Raw genomic sequence first — 19,138 nt, forward strand, 5'->3', positions numbered from 1 at the left:
TTTAGCTCACTTACCTTATAACAACAGGTGTATGTGGTTGAATTTAGCCTAAGGGGTCATAGTCTGCCAATCTCTGGATTAGATGATGTATTACAGTCTGTTCCCACTGTAAATCTTAGGATGCTGTCTTTATTTTTGATTATTTATTTACACCCGTGCACATAGAGTTTGTGCTTTACTTTTTCATCAACCTGGACTTTCAGCTTCTACTTATAGTTACCAATAAGAGTCAGTTTGCAAATAAAAGTTAAAACTTTAAACCAGAAAACCACATTAAAGTGTAAATATCCTCCTTGTATATTAGAAAGGCGGAAACACCGAAATGAGCATCAATATAATTGCTTGGAATCTCTGTGTTACTATGAACTCTGTTTCTTTCCTTTCACTAGAGCCATTCAGCGCTGATGTGTGGGTTATGATGTTTGTAATGCTGCTGATTGTCTCAGCGGTTGCAGTTTTTGTCTTTGAATACTTCAGCCCTGTGGGTTATAACCGGTGCCTTGCTGATGGCAGAGGTAAGGAGAAAATCAGCTGCCATACTTTCATATTCCATTCTCCTCCAAGTTGCCAGTTCTCATATGAGTGTTATTTTTCCCATTTAGTTTAAGGGTGCTTCTGCTCCCACTCATTGAAGTCTGGAAATGAAACCTTGGCCCTTTAATTTGTCTTTCTATTCTATCTTTGAAGGGGCTTTAATTGGAGGTGGATCCCCAAGATGGCAGAGTCAAGGCAAGAACAGAAGTCCCTTAATTGAAATGATCACTGGAAACTATATATTCTCTTCCTAGCTCTTATGTTAACTTATGTTAACTAACTAGCTCTTATGTTAAACTTCAGCCTCAATAACAGTTCTATTCCCCATCATTCCAATCCTCTTTCCTCCTAATAATACAAAAGAGTGGCCAGTGATGTAAATATACCTGGAATATTAAATATACTTACTTTGATAATGCTTAGTTGAGGCAAGATTTCTGAGCAGATACAGATAGCAACAGAAATTCATATGACAAAATGCTGTTAACAAAGAGGTTCCCTTCAACGATTACAGGAGATAACTTGAAACTGGCAGGGTATCTTCATTAAAAAAAAAAAAAAAAAAACTAATCCAAGGGGGAAGCTAGATGGCACAGTGGACAGAGTACCTACTCTGAAGTCAGGAGGACCTGAATTCAAATCTGTGCCACAGAAGAATGTGAGAGCAGATGTCCATAATTACATATGAGGGGTCAAATGTAACTCTATATATTGAGGCAGTAAACACCAGCTGTGTAATCCTGGGCAGGTCACTTAACCTGGATTGCTTCATTCCCCCCCAAAGAAAAACTTTTCCCAAGTTAGAGCCTTTGGTATTTACCAAACATAGGTATATTTGATAAATAAGCACTGAGGGTATGTTTTTTATATATGAATTGATATATGAATATATGATATGAATATATGAATTAAGTGGACAGCAATTACTGACACCATTTTTAATTGCTAAGATTTAAATAGTGTTTTTAAGATTTTCAAAACACTTTGCAAATACATCATTTTATCATTGTAACAATATTGTAAAATATCTGAGCTGCATTTGAATTCAGGTCTTCATGGTTCTAGATTCAATTCTCTATCTACAGTGTCACTTAGCAACCTCTATAACCTTTGCCAAGGATCTCCTGACATCTGAGAGCTTTTCCAGTTATGGGAATTAGCCATTGGACACACTCTGGATAGGACCAGTGATCATATTCCTAAATGTATTATTAAATGGGTGTGCAGATATAAAAAAAATTAAAACTGATTTTTTAAGAAAATAAGTTAAAAGTACAAATTACTAAGCTTAATAAACTATGAGGCAATTTTTTGTTTCACTGAATCACTTTATTAAAGGACTAATAATAGGATAATTTAAAATAGTAAACTCCGCTAGGGATTTTTAAATAATCTATTTATAGAAATTAAATTTACACAAAGCTCTGTGGAAATATTTTTGTATAAATCAAGGCATACCTATGTAGATGTTTATATAGAGGTAGATTGTAAAATAGATGCAGTTCCTAATGTTAAAGATGACTGAACAGATGTTAATAGAACCGTGTTTGTCAACATAGACATGTTAATACTAATATGTAGAAAAAATGTGAGAGGAGATGTTCATAATTACATATGAGGGGTCAGATGTAACTCTATATATTGAGGCAGACGTCACCAATTGATGAATGCTGGTTTTTACTTTTCCACTGATGGGTCACATGAGCTATGACCCCCATGGACCTGTGGAATAAAGAACTCTAAAGAAAGGCATTATGCAAAGATCAGTTGAGGGTAAGAAAGAAGAGACAGTGTACCAGTCCTCTCTGTGTAGAGAAACTGCTCGTAACTATCCCATATATTGGGCAACCAGCCATTCCCCACTAGTTTCCTAAATGGATACTTCCAGCCTAGGAGTCAGAGTATATTTTTGAAGGGTCAAATGGCAGGGAAGTGGAAGGATCCAGTTTATCAAACAGATCTGAAGCCAGTGATACCATATCTTAAATGCCTCATTCTGGAATAGGTGCTATAAAAGGCTATAAAATAAAACAACAAACAAAAAATAAGAAGAAAAAAGGAAAAAATAAAATTGTATTATATATTATATGTAATATATTGTAATTGTACATTTATTATATATTTATTTTTACTATATTTAAAAGAATAGCAAACTGAACATAATATGTTTGCAGTTTCATGTGCAATCATCTTTTTATTCTACTATATTATGGAAATTATTATTTTATTTCTTTAAATAAAAATTAAAGCAAAACAAAAGAAGACCATTTTCTTCCACCTTACCACTAGAGACAAGTCACTTACTATTAAACCAGGGATCGTAAATAGAATGTTATTAAAGACAAATTTTGAAGAAGACAATAAGAAAGAACATATACTAACTTAAAAAAAAGTTTTCAGTATTTTCCTGGTATATGATAATAGTATTTCTAAAATAAAGAAAACAAATAAGAAAGCAAATCCAACAGACAGGATGGGTTATAAGTAATATGGAACTTAGAGCCAAGAGCTAAATTTGACCTTGAGCACATCATGAGATTGTGTCTTCTTACTTCCCTGAGTTACATTCTGTAAACTGATTAAAAAAAAAAGATATTAATAAATGAATTACCTCTCTGACAGACCTCTTCTGAGCCTAACATAGATAATTTGATTTATAAATATAAAGCACTATACCAGTGTAAATCATTATGATGATTAAGAATAAGACTTTCTTTTAAAAGTTTCTTGTTTACATGAATACTTTAATTTGCATGCATTTCTTAATTTACTCATGATAAACTAGTTTCCTCCTTCAGTGTTTGGGGTCAAAACCCATTGTCCATTCTTCCTATATTGATCCCCACTACTTTCTGTCCTCTGTCTCTGACATCCTCTCTATTCTGTCTTCTGAAAGTATCAAGGGCAAAGAGAAGGGCAAGCATTTAGGGAATGTCCGGCTGTTGCCTATGACCATCGGAGAAGACACTTTAGAGAGATTTCATTTTTTCCTTAAATATTTGACTAAGGAGCTCTAGGGTCCTGCTTTGGAGGTTCTGAGATCCTTGGAAATGCCCCAAAGCAGGAGGAGCAAGGGGTTTCATACAGTCATTGAATAGGAGGCATCTTGATTCTCTGGAAATGACATTGCCTCAGTGAAGTTACCCAGAGGGAGGACTTTCTCCAATCTTTTTGCATGTCTCTGTAGAATTATTCTGTGTGAGTCCCACTGACATAACACCTCGACCTTATCTCTTGGTCCCTACAGAGCCAGGCGGTCCCTCCTTCACCATTGGCAAAGCTATTTGGTTGCTGTGGGGTCTGGTATTTAACAACTCTGTACCAGTTCAGAACCCAAAGGGAACAACCAGCAAAATCATGGTGTCAGTGTGGGCCTTCTTTGCTGTCATCTTCTTGGCCAGCTACACTGCCAACTTAGCTGCCTTCATGATTCAAGAGGAGTATGTGGACCAAGTTTCCGGCCTGAGTGACAAAAAGGTAAGAGACCCTTTTGAAAACCTCCTATTCCCACCCAAAAAAACCTCCCCTGGAAAGAAGATGTTGTTTGCATTCTTCCTCCAGTTTCCATTTTAATTAGGCTCATGTTTCAAGCTACTGCGAGCACTGAAAGTTTTCATGATCCTAATAATTTTCTCACATCTGCATTTTCTCCTTTTTTAAATAAATTGGAAGGCAGAAGCACAAGAAATTAGTTTCCCCACTGAAATAATTGTTTTCCCTTCCTGTCTTTATGCGAACCTACTGATTTATGCAGGGAGTGTCATAAATGATCCCTGGGCTACAAATAACCAGCTTGGTTTTGTATCCATTCTCTTAGGGTATGATTGCATATTGGTTTGTTAGGGTCAGGCAGCTAGGTATCTTAGGGATAGGAGGAACGGCCTGTTATTAGAGGGTTGCCTCTGTGTGCTGGTCCTATGGAAGCTTACTTATTATGACTTACATTTTCCTACAGATGGACCAGTTACTGTAGGCTTACCCTGCCTTTGTTTCTTTCCTGCACACATTCTAGAGGCTAGGCAGGAGGCTGCTCATGTGGAAATGTCAGGGTATTTCAGGGTATAAAAACCGGTCTTTAATTTTGTCACTGCCCACGTAATATGATGCCAACACAATAGTCTTTTACCTATTCTGTTCTGAGATGGATTCCATGGTACAGAAAAAAAAGGAAGATATTTGTTTTTAATTTCCAGTGATTGAGTATGTGCTGGCCCATTGGTGATTTTGCAGGACTGATATACATAGATTTCCATGTGAGATTTCCTGTCACCTCTAGCTATGAGACAAATGATCCATGTCACCATCTGAAGCTTCCAGAAAACACCTGCATACTCTAAATGAATCTTGGAAGCTTTTTATTTCTAAAATAATATCCTGACATCAATTTTGTCATGGTTTAGAAAATATTCATCTGTTTTAAGAAGTAAATATGAAGTGCAGGGTTGCCAAGTTAGATACTTCATGCTTATTATTTTTAATTTATCATCTGTGATCTCCTGACCCAACAATTAAGAAAGTAACTTAAATAGAAAATATGAGGATACATTATAGTTGGAATGCAAAGGATTTAGTATTCTCTTTGCTTTGACTAAGGTAATCATTTTCCCTAAAGGAGGCATTTGGCCTAGGGGAAAGAGATTGGCCAGGATTCAAGTCTGGTCTCTGGGCAAGCCACTTACCCTGTCAGTCAGTATTCTAAGAAACTCTTCACATTTAAAAATTGCAGAAGAGATGGTATCCTTCATTTGTAGAAGAAATTTCCTAATCTTGGAGTTCCCTGTACCGATAAAATCATAGGTCCAATTCCTATTTCATTTTCTGCAAAAGATCATTTAAAAACATGTGGGAAAGTTATACAGTTTAGTAAGGAATGAGATTTTGATTTCTTATCATTTTATTCTCATCTCTTTTTTCTTTCTTTCTTTTTTTCTTTTTTTGTTTTTCCCCCTCTTCTTCATTCCTCTCTTTTTCCTCATTTTAACATTCTGTTTCTCCTTGAAGCTCTCATTAACATATCTGATTCTGTGACTTGGTAGTTAGAGGAAAGGTGAGAATAATTTTACTCAAACAGAATGTTTCTGCTCTCACACCTTTCTTATAGGTTCACTCTGGCTACCTAAGAAGTAATACAGTGAAAGGAATCCCCTTGTGACAAAGCTTATGGGAGGACATGCTAAGGGATGGGCGTGATTACACAAAAAATTCAATATACCTTTGTTCATCTAGCTGAGGGCCCATAATGATCAGGATATTAATTTCCCATGTGGCTCAAAAAAAGAAACCATAGGAAACTTGACTCCTGGATTTTAACTGAGAAGAGTTGACTCTGGGCTTTATTACTGGCCTTGTAGTCTTAGAAAAGTCATTTGATCCCTGTGAATAATAATAATAATTACATTTATATAGTGCTTTAGCTATATAAGCACTAAATAAATATGTATATCTACAATATAATATTATATAATTTGATCCTTATAACAATCCTAGGAGGTAGGTGCTATTATTGTCTCCATTTTATAGATGAGGAAATTAAGGCAATTAGAAGTTAAGTGCTTGCTTGGAATCTCACATGTAGCAAGTATGTAAAGATGAATTTGAACTCAAGTCTTTCTGATTCCAGATACAATAATTTATCCACTATATTGCCTAGCTACCTCAAAATCCTTATTTGTGAAATAGGATTAATAATATTTGTATGAAGTAAATGACTAAAAGGTTTTAGTCAAACCAAGTTTCTGAAGATTGGATAGAGGCTGCTTTCCCTTCCATAGTTCTTTATCCATCAATCATTCAACAAATACTTTAAGGGTATATCAATTGTCAGGCACTCTGATCACCAAGAACTTACAAGACAATAAACTAATACGTGTGTGTGTGTGTGTGTGTGTGTGTGTGTGTGTGTGTATAAACATATAAAATAGGAGGGAAGCAAAAAAAGGGAAATTTAGATGATAATTTTGTGGTATATTTGAAAAGAATAGCAAGTTGGGCAGAGTAGATTTACAGTTTCTTTTTATTTGCACTTTTTATTGCACTGTTACAGAAATGCTTGTTTTTTTCCATAAATTAAAAATAAAATTTCTTTAAAAATAAATAATATGTAGACAAAGTGATTTCAATGGGAGGAGGGAGGATGTAGAGCACTAACAGTTATTAGGCAGGTTTTAAAGCTGGACATAGAGAATTCTAAATAAGAGTCAGAGATGAGGGAGAAAAGCATTCCAGGTCTTGGGACCATGGAAATGAAAAATGGAATGTTATGCATAAAGGAATATCAATATAGCTTTGACATAATATAGAGGATATGAAGAAGATTAATATAAAAGAAGCCTCAAAAAATAGACTTTACTTGATCGGGATTGGTTTTCAATGCCAAACAGAGGAAGAGCATTTATTTTTGCACTTATTCTATAGATGTACTAGGAATCTTCAAGATGATTATAATTGCATTTTAGGAATATCTCTTGGCTGCTTTGTTGAGGATAGATTTCAGTAAGACAGGACTCCACTGGCAGGAAGATCAATGAAGAGGCAGTTACAGTAATATAGGTGAAAAGTGATGAGGGACTGGATCAAGGAGAGACAGATGCAAAACATTTTGTGGAGGCAAAAATGAGGAGACTTAGCAACTTACTGAATGATGGTGAGTAAGAAAGAGTGAAGAGCCAAGGACAGATTCTGAGGTGAACTTGATTGGCTCAAAAGACGTTAGTATCCTTGACAGAAAAAGGCAATCAAGAAACCTTTGGTAGCTGGTGAAAACAGTTTCAGCTGAACCAGTGCATCAGAAGCCAGCTTGCAATGGCTAAGTAAAGAGTGAGTAAAAGGAGATAAATAAAAGACAAGAAGCTTTTTTGAGGAGTTTGGCTGTGAAAGGGAGAAGTATAAAGTAATAACTTAGGAGATGGTAGGGTCAAGTGAAGAGTTTTTAAGGTTGGCAAGATCTTAGGCATATTTATAGGCAGTGGGAGTGGAGCCAGTAGATAGGGAGAGATTGAGGATAGGATTGGCAAGGGGTAGGATAGGAATGATTCCAGGTATAATTTCAAGGAAGAGAGAGAGGAGTAAATGCATACAAGTTGAGGATATTGGCTTTGGCAGGATAAAGGGTCACCTTTTCATCAGAAATTGGAGCAGGGAGGACAGAAAAGGGCATATTATCAACTGATTTTGAAATATAAAGTAGATGAAGGGAGGTAGTTTTGTCCTGTATTGAAAAATTGTTTTATGCAGATGTAATAGAAAGGAGTTGAATTTATTTTGGAATGCAAAATTATTCTGTGTTAGTCATGTAGAAAGAAGTTAGCTAACAGGGATCTTTATGAACAAATGTTCTACTTAGTTTATCATTTGATAATATATTTTTATGCATTTTAGAACTTTACAAATGTGAAAAAATAAAAAGAACATATAATACATATACTGTTTACTCTGCATAATTGTCAAAATATGTTTAAATAACTGACATTTAATTGCATATTCACATAAGGGAAAGTAATATGAATTAAATTCGAAGCTTTCAAGAAATGTATTTAAAGTGTTATAGTTCTTATTATTGTTTTGGTTCAAAAATACTTAGAGGAAGCAGACATGCATCAGAGACAAAAAGTCATAAAGTCTTCATTAATATATAAAGGTTTTCACCATATAATATGTGAACATATTCCCATAAAATTTATATGAAATGAAAATGAAAATTTAAAACATCAAAACAAATTGAGATGAGAAGTGAAATAGATTTGAAATGTATTTTAATAGTTTAAATATAATATTTAAAAGTATTTAATAAAATACTTTAATAGTATTTAAATATTTGATAGTCTAAAATTAATACTTAAAATAATGAATATTTCTCAAAATTTTCTTTGAATATAATGTCAATATGACTTGATTATAACTGAAATAGTGAAGAGTGTTTGTAAATGAAATGAAAAAAATTAGGTACAAAGTGTAAAGTTCTGTTGTCTCCAGAAACCACCAATTGCTCTCTGGGAGGAGATCTGCTGTCTCATCTCAAACTCTCGGCCAGATTCTTCTGACCTAGCATAGAAACTTTCCTCCCTTGCTCAATGTTGCTTCTTTTATCCTCCCAGAGAATGGGCGTGGAATAACTCAGGGGCTTCTGGGAAAAATTACTTCAACCAATGAACTTGCTCCTCCTAAGCATGTAAGCTCCTCCCCAGAAGTTCACAGAAGTAAAACTCCCAGTAAAGGCCGGAACTAGAGAATTGTTAAATACCAACTTAGCACTTAGTAAGAACCTAACATCTCCCCCTTTCTTTTGATTTAGAACATAGGGTGGTCATGACCTTGAAACATAAATACATCAATATGGGAGGCATTACATATAATTACATAGATTACATAACATAGTAACACAGTATAACATAGTAACATAGTAACATAGTACATACTAGAAGTATGTAACAAATAACATGATCAAATAATCATAAATTGAGAATTTGAGCTGATAAATATTAGAGGCTGCAAATTTTATTTGGGCTTTGGCAATTCTTTGCACTACACCTACTGAATAGGCTGAATCAGTAATTATATTTACGTCTCCTGGGTAATAAGTAAGAGCTAGCATGATAGCAAATAATTCATTCTGCTAAGTGGACTGAAAAGGATTCCTGACCACTCTCTTTATGGTTAAATCATGAGATTATATGGCACAAATATTTTCTTTGGCGGCGTCTGTAAAGATTGTTGGTCCTTTAAGAGGAACCTTAGAAACCTTTTCTTCAAAAATCCATCGCCAATTATGTAGTAGCCGGGTTATCTTTAATGGAGACCCATGTGCAAAATTTGGAGCTGTGGCCAATAAAATTCCCATTCTGGGATGGTCTCACAGCATACATTAATTTGTGCGTTAGTATAGAATGTGTATATTTTTTCAGGACTTATCCCAGATAATTGTATTACTTCCTTAATACCCTTTAATAAAATTTTAGCCACAAGCATTGGGTAAGGAGTAAGGCTTTCTTCTGGTTGTGCTGGGAGGTTCACATACTCAATCACACTGTCTCCTTGATGAAGGACTGCTGTGGGTGCCTCTTTTGTAGCAAAAACTGATATTTCCAAGGGTTTTTGTGTGACTCTTTCAACCACATTAGATAAAGCCAGTTCAACTTCTCTCAAAGCCTCTTGTGCTTCTTTTGTAAGCTGGCATGGTGAATTTAAAGTGCTGTCTCCTCTTAAAATTCCATATAGAGGTTGCAGTAGATTGGTAGTTAGGCCTAACACTGGACGCATCCATTGGATATCTCCTATTAATTTTTGGAAATCATTTAAGGTGTTCAACTTCTCTGTTCTTAAAGAAAGCTTTTGTCAATATGATTATAAATGAAATGAAATAATATAGGTACAAAGTATAATTCACTTATTTTTATTTTATGAAAAATGTACAAAGATCTCATGTATATAAAAGTTATCAAGTTGAAGATAATCAGAGTGAAAATTCTATGATAAATTCTCCTTTTATGCACATTACCCTGATGAATTTTATTTTGTGTTTGTACTGTTGACATATACTATGCTGGGGAAATTTATAATGCTCAGTTACATACTTGTATTCTTAAGCACTCATGTTTTCATTTATGTGCATGTTGTAATCTCTCTATGACCTATTACTATTAGTCTATATGAATTATTGTGGTCAAAATAATCAATTCTTTATGTAACTGCAAAATTAACTAAGCTGATCTCTGCATGACAGATGCTGGGCCCATACTGGCCAATACCCTGCTCCCCTTCCCCTTCCCCTTCCCCTTCTTCTTTTTTTTTTTTTTTGCACACAGCCAGAAAATGTTAAGTGTCTGAGACCAGATTTGAACTCAGGTCCTCCTGATTTCAGGGTTAGTGCTCTATCTACTGCACCACCTAGCTGCCCCTAATATCCTCTTCTTGTATGCTGGGCTCATACTTGCCAACTTGGTACCAATGAAACCTTGAATTCTACCATTCTGTCCTTTTGACAACCCCCAAAATTTTCAGTAAGAAAATTATGAAAGAAATAGAATCATACACAAAATATGGTGATTAATGGAGTTTCAAAAAGATATTTTTTTTGGAAAGGAGGATTTGAGGAGAAATAGAAAGAGATGATTCTCCCTCATCTAAAATCTAGAGGATTTTAATTATTTATTACTGTATCAATGGGACAAAGAACATTGGTCTTTTCCTTCCTCTCCTTCCCCACTTCAGAATTCACAATTCACTACATCAAACTGCTGTATCTTTCATCATCTTAGAAATTACTAAAGGCTGGAAGGGGTTTTATAGCTTGGACCCAGGCTTTCCAAAATGAGTCAGTTTCCCTTCCCCTAGATACTTAAGATATTAAATCAGTCAAATTTGAGGCAAGAGAAGAGAATGTGTGGGTCAGCATTCATGTGGCTGGTGGTTTCTGATCATCAGATTACCTTTGGATATATACCCCAGACTTCTATTTTCCTATCCCAGGCTTCCCACACTGCTAGGACCAGAAATTCCTGTGACTCACATGATTAATACATCAATAAATTCATAGCGTTTTTCCTTTGAATAGGCAGAAATTTTATCAGAAAAATATTAATCCTTATGAGATCTACCATCTTTGGTTCTAATAAGGGGTTGTACTTCCAATAGTTTCCTTGGTTGCCATCAGAGAACCTTATTGCATTTCTGAAAAAAGGCAAATGTCGCTACAGGCACTAAGGGACTCCATATGGTCTGGAGACCATCTCCATATTGAAAGGTACTAGTGGCACAGCACTGGCTTCTGGGCACAAGCAACGGCACTGTGTTACATCATCCCCAGATGAACTATCTTCTTTGTCCTCTGAACAAACTCTAGATTGGGAACCAGAGGAAAGTTGCTATCCTCACTCTAGTTAGAACTATATCCTCTGGTCCAAGACAAACAAGTCAATTCTGAGTCATAAGCCATAAAATTCAAGGGAGGCAACAGGAGACTGTTTTCAGCTAAAGCAGCTTGAGATTTGTGACTCAGTTGGACCTTGAAGTACTTGAGTGGCTTTGATCTTGGGAACTCTCTGGGGCTATGGGTAGACTAAAGATTTAAGAGTTGTTAGGAGAGGATGTTAGGTTTAGGATGTGACAATCAGAAAACAGAGGGCACAAACCCAGAGTTACTCCGGACAATAGCTGGGCTTTCCTTTCCTCAACAGCCAAATTTGCATTCTCATGTATGTGCAGAATGTTGTATATTCTGTTAGATATGCTAATTTGTAGATACTTTAGTTGTTCTCAGTGTTATTTATTTTAAATTTTCATAAGGGAAAAATTTCTACATAGAGGAAGAATAAGAGATAATTTCTAAAAGAATATATTAAAAAGCAAAATAGGTTTGTTGTTTAATAGCATGGTATTATTCTGAAACATAAGAAAAATCATGTATCCATCTGGCTAATTCTAGACTGACCAGCATGAAGCACTGGGACTGCTGAGAAGTGAACCTTAAGATGACCCAAAACTGTATGGTTTCCTTAGAAAAGAGGTATCACTATATCTCTGCAGATTCCATGGGACCACTGCCATCAGAAGAAAGCCACTAACCCAGATCCCCCAGCCTACTGTTATCTCGGCTGGTTTACAGCTCCATTATCTGGAATTTAGCCAGAAACAGAAGGGCTTTTAGACATGACATGAGTGAAATGGAGTCTTCTTCTTGCTGGCCAGTGCTGGATTAGACAGTAAACAGTTTAAGTTCAAGGGCATTCACTTTTTTCCCATCTATAAATATCTTCTTTATTGCTATACTCTGAGAGGCATTATTTAATTTTATTGTGTAGTATTCCTTGACATATAATCTTCTAACTAGACTTGTTCAAAGAAAACAAAATTCATGTCTATAGATTTTTTTCACATTCCATTAGAAGAGTAAAAGGTTTTAAATAATATAATAAATGATTTAAACAAATGCTTTAATAAATGATTTAAATAAATGTAATCCACATTCCAGAATGCTACATTCTGAAGGTCATGGAACTGGAAAAAACCTTGATCATTTGGTTCAACCCTGAGACTTCAAGTAGAAATATAGCTAGACCAAAATTTCTTTCTCTCTCTTATATCATGGACCATTTTGGCAATCTGGTGATTCTTATGGATTCTTTCTCAGAATAATATTGGTCTACCTGCCATCTGGGGGAGGGGGTGGGAGAGAAGGAGGGGAAAAGTTGGAACAGAAGGTTTTGCAAGGGTCAATGCTGAAAAATTATCCATGCATGTGTTTTGTAAATAATAAGCTATAATAAAACATTAATAATATTATTGAGTAATTGAAAAATATAAATTTCAGTAAGAGATTAGGGAAATAAAGATATATATTTCCCCATATAGTTTATATTCTTCCTGAAAACGATCAGAGATGTCTTAAGAACCCCACTGATTTCCTGTTAAGATTCCATAATCTTGGCCAACCTATTAAAATACTATCTTCTCTTTTGGGAAATCCACAGAAATGGACAATCTGTAACCTCCTTTGTGCAATTAAAATATCAACACTATACTTTCCCACTCTTACATTTCATGCATTTACAGTAGTAATGTTTTTTTTTTTTTAATTGGGGAAGAATTAACATATATGTTGCACTCTTGCTAAATAAAGAGTGCCACATATAGATCACTGGTTTGCAATTTATAAGGTTACACTTATTAAGGTTATATATAAAGAATATAATAAAATGGTTCTCACTTTTCACTAAATTTCTTCTTTTTGTGCTAATATTGGACAAATTACTTCTTTTTCATCATTAATTGTTCTTTAAATATTCTTTGTACAATTCCTAGAAATACTGTAATTGCTCTACAAGAAAACTACAGGAACAAATGATATGGCAGAGACATGGATATGGAATAGAGGAGTCATGCAATATGAACCCAAATCACTACATCTCCAAAATTATATTTTTAAATGATTTTTACATTGCCTAGATTTTCTCCTGTATTCTTCCTTCTCTCTTCCTAGAAAAGTTTTCCCTTACAAAAGGATTTTAAGAAAAAGAAAAGAGGGTGGTGGTAGAAGAGGAATCAGTGACATCAGCCGGTCCATCAAAAAAAAAAATCTGACACTATAGAAAATATTACACAATGGAGCAGAGTAAAAGAAAGAAGTATTTTCTCATATTCTTTTCCTAAAAGAATTCATTAATGAATCAATATCAATCTGGAAAGAGGTCCATGTTATCAAGATGCAGGATTCCGTCATTAACATTTTTATTATTGAATTAGATGAAGATGCAAATTAGAAAGGTGATCATTCCACTATATTTTGCACTAAAGCATACAAATCCTGGCTACTTTATTCACTTCTGAGAAGTTTAAGTGTTTTCATTTCAATCCAATACACTTATTAAGTACCTATGTGTCAGGCACTGTACTAAATGCTAGAAAACTGGTTAACAAATTGAAACTAATTTAGAAGAGAGTGAGCAGGATAATGAAAGGATGGAAAATTGTACTACAACATTAACTTAAGGATCTGGTAAAATCCCAGAAGAAAAACAAGAGCTATCGTCAAATAACTGAAGGGCTAGAGTGTGGAAGATAGATTTGACTTTCTGTATTGCTTAAGAGGTGAGGATAGGGAAGCCATAGTTAGATTTTGTAGATTTAGATTTTATAGAAGGGGAAAACATTAACAGAGAAATCCTAAAGAAGTATGGGTTACCTCAGCAAAAAGTAAATTTTTCATTATGGGATGGTACCAAGCAAATGTTGATTGTCCATTTATTAGGGTACTGTAAAAATGATTTCTATTTGAGTTCAGATTGGACAAGGTTGTTAGTCATCTCTAAAATACTGGACAGTAAAATTAGAATCCCCAAAAGATATCAATATTTGAAAAGATGGGTCTAATATAACAACATAAAAAGGGATACAGATGTTAGGTTCTCCATAGAAGGCCCCAAATGAATTAGCAAAGTACTAGCTGAGGGAAACCTGCTTTAGTAGCAAGTCATGTGAAGCAAGGAGCAGCATGATTTAGTGGAAAGATAAATAAGAATGATGATAGCTGACATTTACATAGCACTCCAAGGTTTGCAAAGTGCTTTATAAATATTAACTCATTTTATTTCATCCTCAACTCATCATTTCATCCTCATAACAACTCTGGGAAGTAGGTGCTATAATTATCTCAATTTTTCAAGTGAGAAAACTGAGGCAGACAGAAGTTAAGATACTCGCCAGTTAGTTAAGTATTTGAGGCTGGATTTGAATTCAGGTTTTCCTAACTGCAGGTCCAGCATTCTTTGCTCTACAATACTTAGCTGCCTACAAATCCAAGAATACTGCATTTACTCTCAGGACTTTGGCCTGAAAATTGAATGTGCCATTTTTTCATCTGTGTTAACCTTATTTAAGTTACAACAATCTTTGCACCTCAGTTTTCTTCTAAGTACAAAGAAGCAGATGGACAAAATAAGGGATTCTTAACCTTTTCTTGTGTCATGGACTCCTATAGTGGTCTGGTGCAGCTTTTCAATTCTTTATGATAATGTTTTTAAATATACAAAATACAATGCATTGGATTTCAAAGGAAACCAGTAATATTGAAATAATTATCAAATAATCTTTTTTAAAGTTTACAGACCCCAAGTTAAGAAAGCCTGGAACTAAATGGGTTCTAAGGATTCTCCCAATTTTAAATCTTATGTTTTAGGAATATAAATTGACCATAAACCAACATAAACTCTGAGAAGGCATCAATTTATTAATTAATGAAAAATATTTATCAATAATCAATTAGTATGTCACAAATACTATGCTAAGTATTAGAATATGTATATGAGACAGTCCCTTCCCTCAAAGTTCTGATTAGAACAGACAACACATATAGAAGGATTCAAGTATAAGGCAAATGTCTAAGAATAGTGACAAGGTCCATAGTCATTAGGGAGCAGTGACAGGTCAAATAATAAGTTCAGGTGTTCCTCTATCTTATTACAAACATTAGAGTTGGTGATTTTTCCCATTCACTAAAGAAGTATGAGCAGCTATGTTTGCCCTATATCATGGATGGTCTGGGAAAGTGGAGAGAAGCTTCTCAGGTTCACTTGGATTATTTTCTTCGGAAAATAGACCTGAGTAAAGGAGTAGAGCACTCAGGCTCTTCCCTGAAGAGTAAGATTGGGAGTAAGAAAAGGTAGAGTCAAGGTATCTCCATAAAAGTGATATGAACATGGCAGAAGGTTTGGGGGAAGGGTAAAATCCTAGGTGTATCCAAGCAGGGGGTATGCGAGGGGCAGTATCTCATGGGTCTTGTTTTTCTCAACTCCTGGTTAGATCTAGAAGTGAGAAAGAAGGAGGGAATAATGATATGGCTGTAAAAAACGAACAAAAAATTAATAGAAGATAGTATTTTAGAAAAGGACTATAAAAGCCCCAATATGACCTTTTCAGCTCAAGCATGTATTACTATGCCCAATTCTAGACACCATATTTTAAGAAGAGTAATGGTAAATTTGGAACCATCCAGAGAATGCTGACAAGGATAATTAAAAGATCTGAAATATGAAGGATAGTTGAAAACAATTGAGGATTTTTAACTTGGAAGAGAAAAAATATTGTTGAAAAGGAGAGACATATTATAGCTATATGCAGGTATTTATCATACTGAGTCAAAAAATCTCTTCCTATAACTTCCACATAAGGTTGTTCACTTGCTCAATTGTGTCCAAGTCTTCATGATTCTTTAGGGAATTTTCTTGACAAAGATTCTGAGGTGGTTTGCCATTTCCTTCTCCAGTAGATCAAGACAATCCAGGATCAAACAGCTACTGAAGCTCTGACAATGATTTCCACTCTGGTCTTTCTGGCTTCAGGCTCAGAGACATGTCTACTGAGCCATCAAACTGCTTCTATATAAGGAAAAATGTTCTAATAATTAGATCAATCTAGACATCAAACAGTTTGTCTTATGTGGTAGTGAATAATCTGTTCCTAGAAGTATTCAAGCAGAGATATTGTAGCTATAGTACTTTCTTGGCACTGCCAATGAACTTTCCTAATCCTGTGCCTGGTAAGAGCTTGATCTTTTTTAGTTAAAATACAAAATATAGCCTAGAGCCAATTTTCTCTTCTCCCTCTAGCAAGCTACAAAAAGCAAAAGGCAGGTAACAGAGATGAAGCTGTACTGATGTCTTATAGGAGTATTGTTCCATATTGACACTCTGTTTGTTATACCTTTATGAAGTGTGAAATAATTGTTTGGATTTAAAGGAACAATGCTGGATTAAGATTGACCATGCTCTGTAAACCCTTAAGTAGTTGAATTCACTAACTCTAAATTAGAACTGAACTGCATGAAGAAAAATTGGCCTTGTGAGGGACCCAAATGTTCTTGGGGTAGAAGAACTTATTTACTCTCTTATTTACTTATTTACTTTCTCTTATAGACTGATCTCTTACTTTCAGACTGAAACTTTTAATCAGTGCTTTTTGCCCAATTCAAGAGCTCATCAGTCAGTTCAAGACATGTAGAAATATTCACTTTATAAATAAAGCACAGAGTCTGTGTCTTGAGGCAAGCAGCAGACTCAAATCTAGACAAAGAGGTAGGAAAGAGAGAACTACAAAGAACCTGATCCGTGGCAGAAAAGAAAAAAAAAATCTTATCATGGTCTCAAGAAAGTATTAGACTCGACAATCAAAACACAGGCTGTGGAGAGCAGAAGACCCTGAGAGTCTAGCTAAGAGAATTTCTATTTTATACAATGATCTCCAGATCCGGGAGAAATACCATGAAGATTTGGCTAGAAGAAAAAAGGACTATTAATTGCTATGGACATATAAGCTCTTAAAACATGTGCCTTATTTCTATTAGTGCCCTCTTCACATAGATGCTATGTATATTTGTTTAGTTGAATATGCTCAGGTTTATGTGAGGAATGTTCTGTAGCTACTGTTTTTCTCTTATTATCTTTTACTTTCTAAATGTTAATAGAAAGTCCTCAAGTAGAGTCTCCTAAGTTATAGTTTTAGAAGTCTGAAAACCGTGGAGTACCTCTTGAACTTGAGAGTAGCAATCACTCTCTGTGAACCCAATGGATGAGTTTAAGAGCAAGTCATTAGAGATTATCAGAGGACATGCTACAATCACATAGATATTGAACTAAAAGTTATAACTAGAGAAAATCGATAAGCATTTCTTTGAATTGAGAGAGATTTTTAATCTAATTGTAGATGGCCAGCACTTGAAATCTTTTACTTTTAGACCATCTCTCTCCCAAATTGAACAAGTTTGGAACAACAGATGGCCTCAGGATTGCCAATGAACTGTAGTTCTTTTTTACTGCCAAGTTATTAGTTCTAAGAGAAGAAACTTAATTCAGGCAATTGCTTCATTCTGAAACTCTTTGCTCCCTTATTCCTATTCCTCCCCATTCCTCAAAAAGGAAAGTTTCTCACCAACCTTTTTTTATACTTATTTAAACAAAGATAGATATCCTCTAAAAGGTTGATAAGATTAAATTTCAGTGTGTCTTGGTATGTAAGTTGGAGCTATATTAAAACTTAGTGTCATACTTCTGGCTATAGAGTTTTGAGTCCTTTAGGAAAGATTCATGCAGCCATAAAATTTAGTGCAGGCCCACAAGCCCTAGATTTGGAAGGAAATCAAGTTGCATCAAAGTCAGAATTTTTTAACAATGCAAAGTATGACACACACTGCTTTCTTGGGTTTCTTGGGGCTCCAGCAGATCAGATTTCCTAAAGCTTCAATGCTACCTAATACACTATAAGCTCCTTGAGGGTAGAGATTATGTCATTTTTCATTTTTGTCTCCTCAGGCCTTGTACATAGATGTTGTTGAACTGAATTTATTGAAGAGTAGATATTTATTACCTATTCTTCATCCCTCAGGGATCCCCCAGGATCTTTTTCTTTCTTTTTTTTTAAAAACTTATCTGCAGTTGTATCTGGATCTATGTAAGGACCAACAGAATTAGTGAGAGTTGGAAGTTGGAGGAAGTTCTGACTATTTCTATTATAATTTAATCTAAAGTGTCTCCCTCCAGCAAGGGTCACAGAGTGCCATTTAAAAGCTGCATTATCTCTGTAAACACCAGATCATCAGACATTTCTTCATGATATTTTAATCCAATTCTGCTTAGGGGTTTGAATCAGATGGTCAAAAGCCTTGGCTACAATCCAGTATAATACTGATAGCCAGTAAAAAGACTGTAGAATATGCTTTAGAGTCAGCTTCATTTATCAAATAGATGACAAAGCAAAATGAGAACCACTGCAAACCTTGCAGCTAAGTTTATTCCCTCTTCTTCTCTCCTAATTCTAGTCCTTCTTAAGAGGTAAGAAGCAGATTGGAACTCCTTATATTTAGAATTATTTTTAACTGATAGACTATATATATATATATATATATATATATACATACAGAGAGAGAGAGAGAGAGGAGTCTCTAAGTTTCTTTTCCTTTGACTCCTTTTTTTCTGATGTACTATATAAACTCTGAGAAAACTTTGCTTAGAGAGACCAGCTGGTAGACAATATGAGACTTTGGTCTTTAGGTATACTTCTAAGGCTCCTTGAGCATTTATCCTATTTCTCAGCAACTCTTTCTCCATCCAGCTTTGTATAC

At 34.9% G+C, this 19,138-nt stretch overlaps 1 protein-coding gene across 3 annotated transcripts in view; it reads left to right on the forward strand.

The window, feature by feature from the left end:
• Positions 1–19,138, forward strand: part of GRIN2B (glutamate ionotropic receptor NMDA type subunit 2B) — a 640,262-nt gene that overhangs the window by 563,082 nt on the left and 58,042 nt on the right. For all 3 annotated transcript variants that reach the window (XM_074269120.1, XM_074269121.1, XM_074269122.1), the window contains 2 exons: positions 390–515; positions 3,782–4,011. In XM_074269120.1, the coding sequence (XP_074125221.1) occupies positions 390–515; positions 3,782–4,011 (356 nt within the window). The remainder of the gene's footprint in view (positions 1–389; positions 516–3,781; positions 4,012–19,138) is intronic.

This window comes from Sminthopsis crassicaudata, chromosome 5, assembly GCF_048593235.1.
Source record: "Sminthopsis crassicaudata isolate SCR6 chromosome 5, ASM4859323v1, whole genome shotgun sequence".
In the NCBI taxonomy this organism is placed as follows: Eukaryota; Metazoa; Chordata; class Mammalia; order Dasyuromorphia; family Dasyuridae; genus Sminthopsis; species Sminthopsis crassicaudata.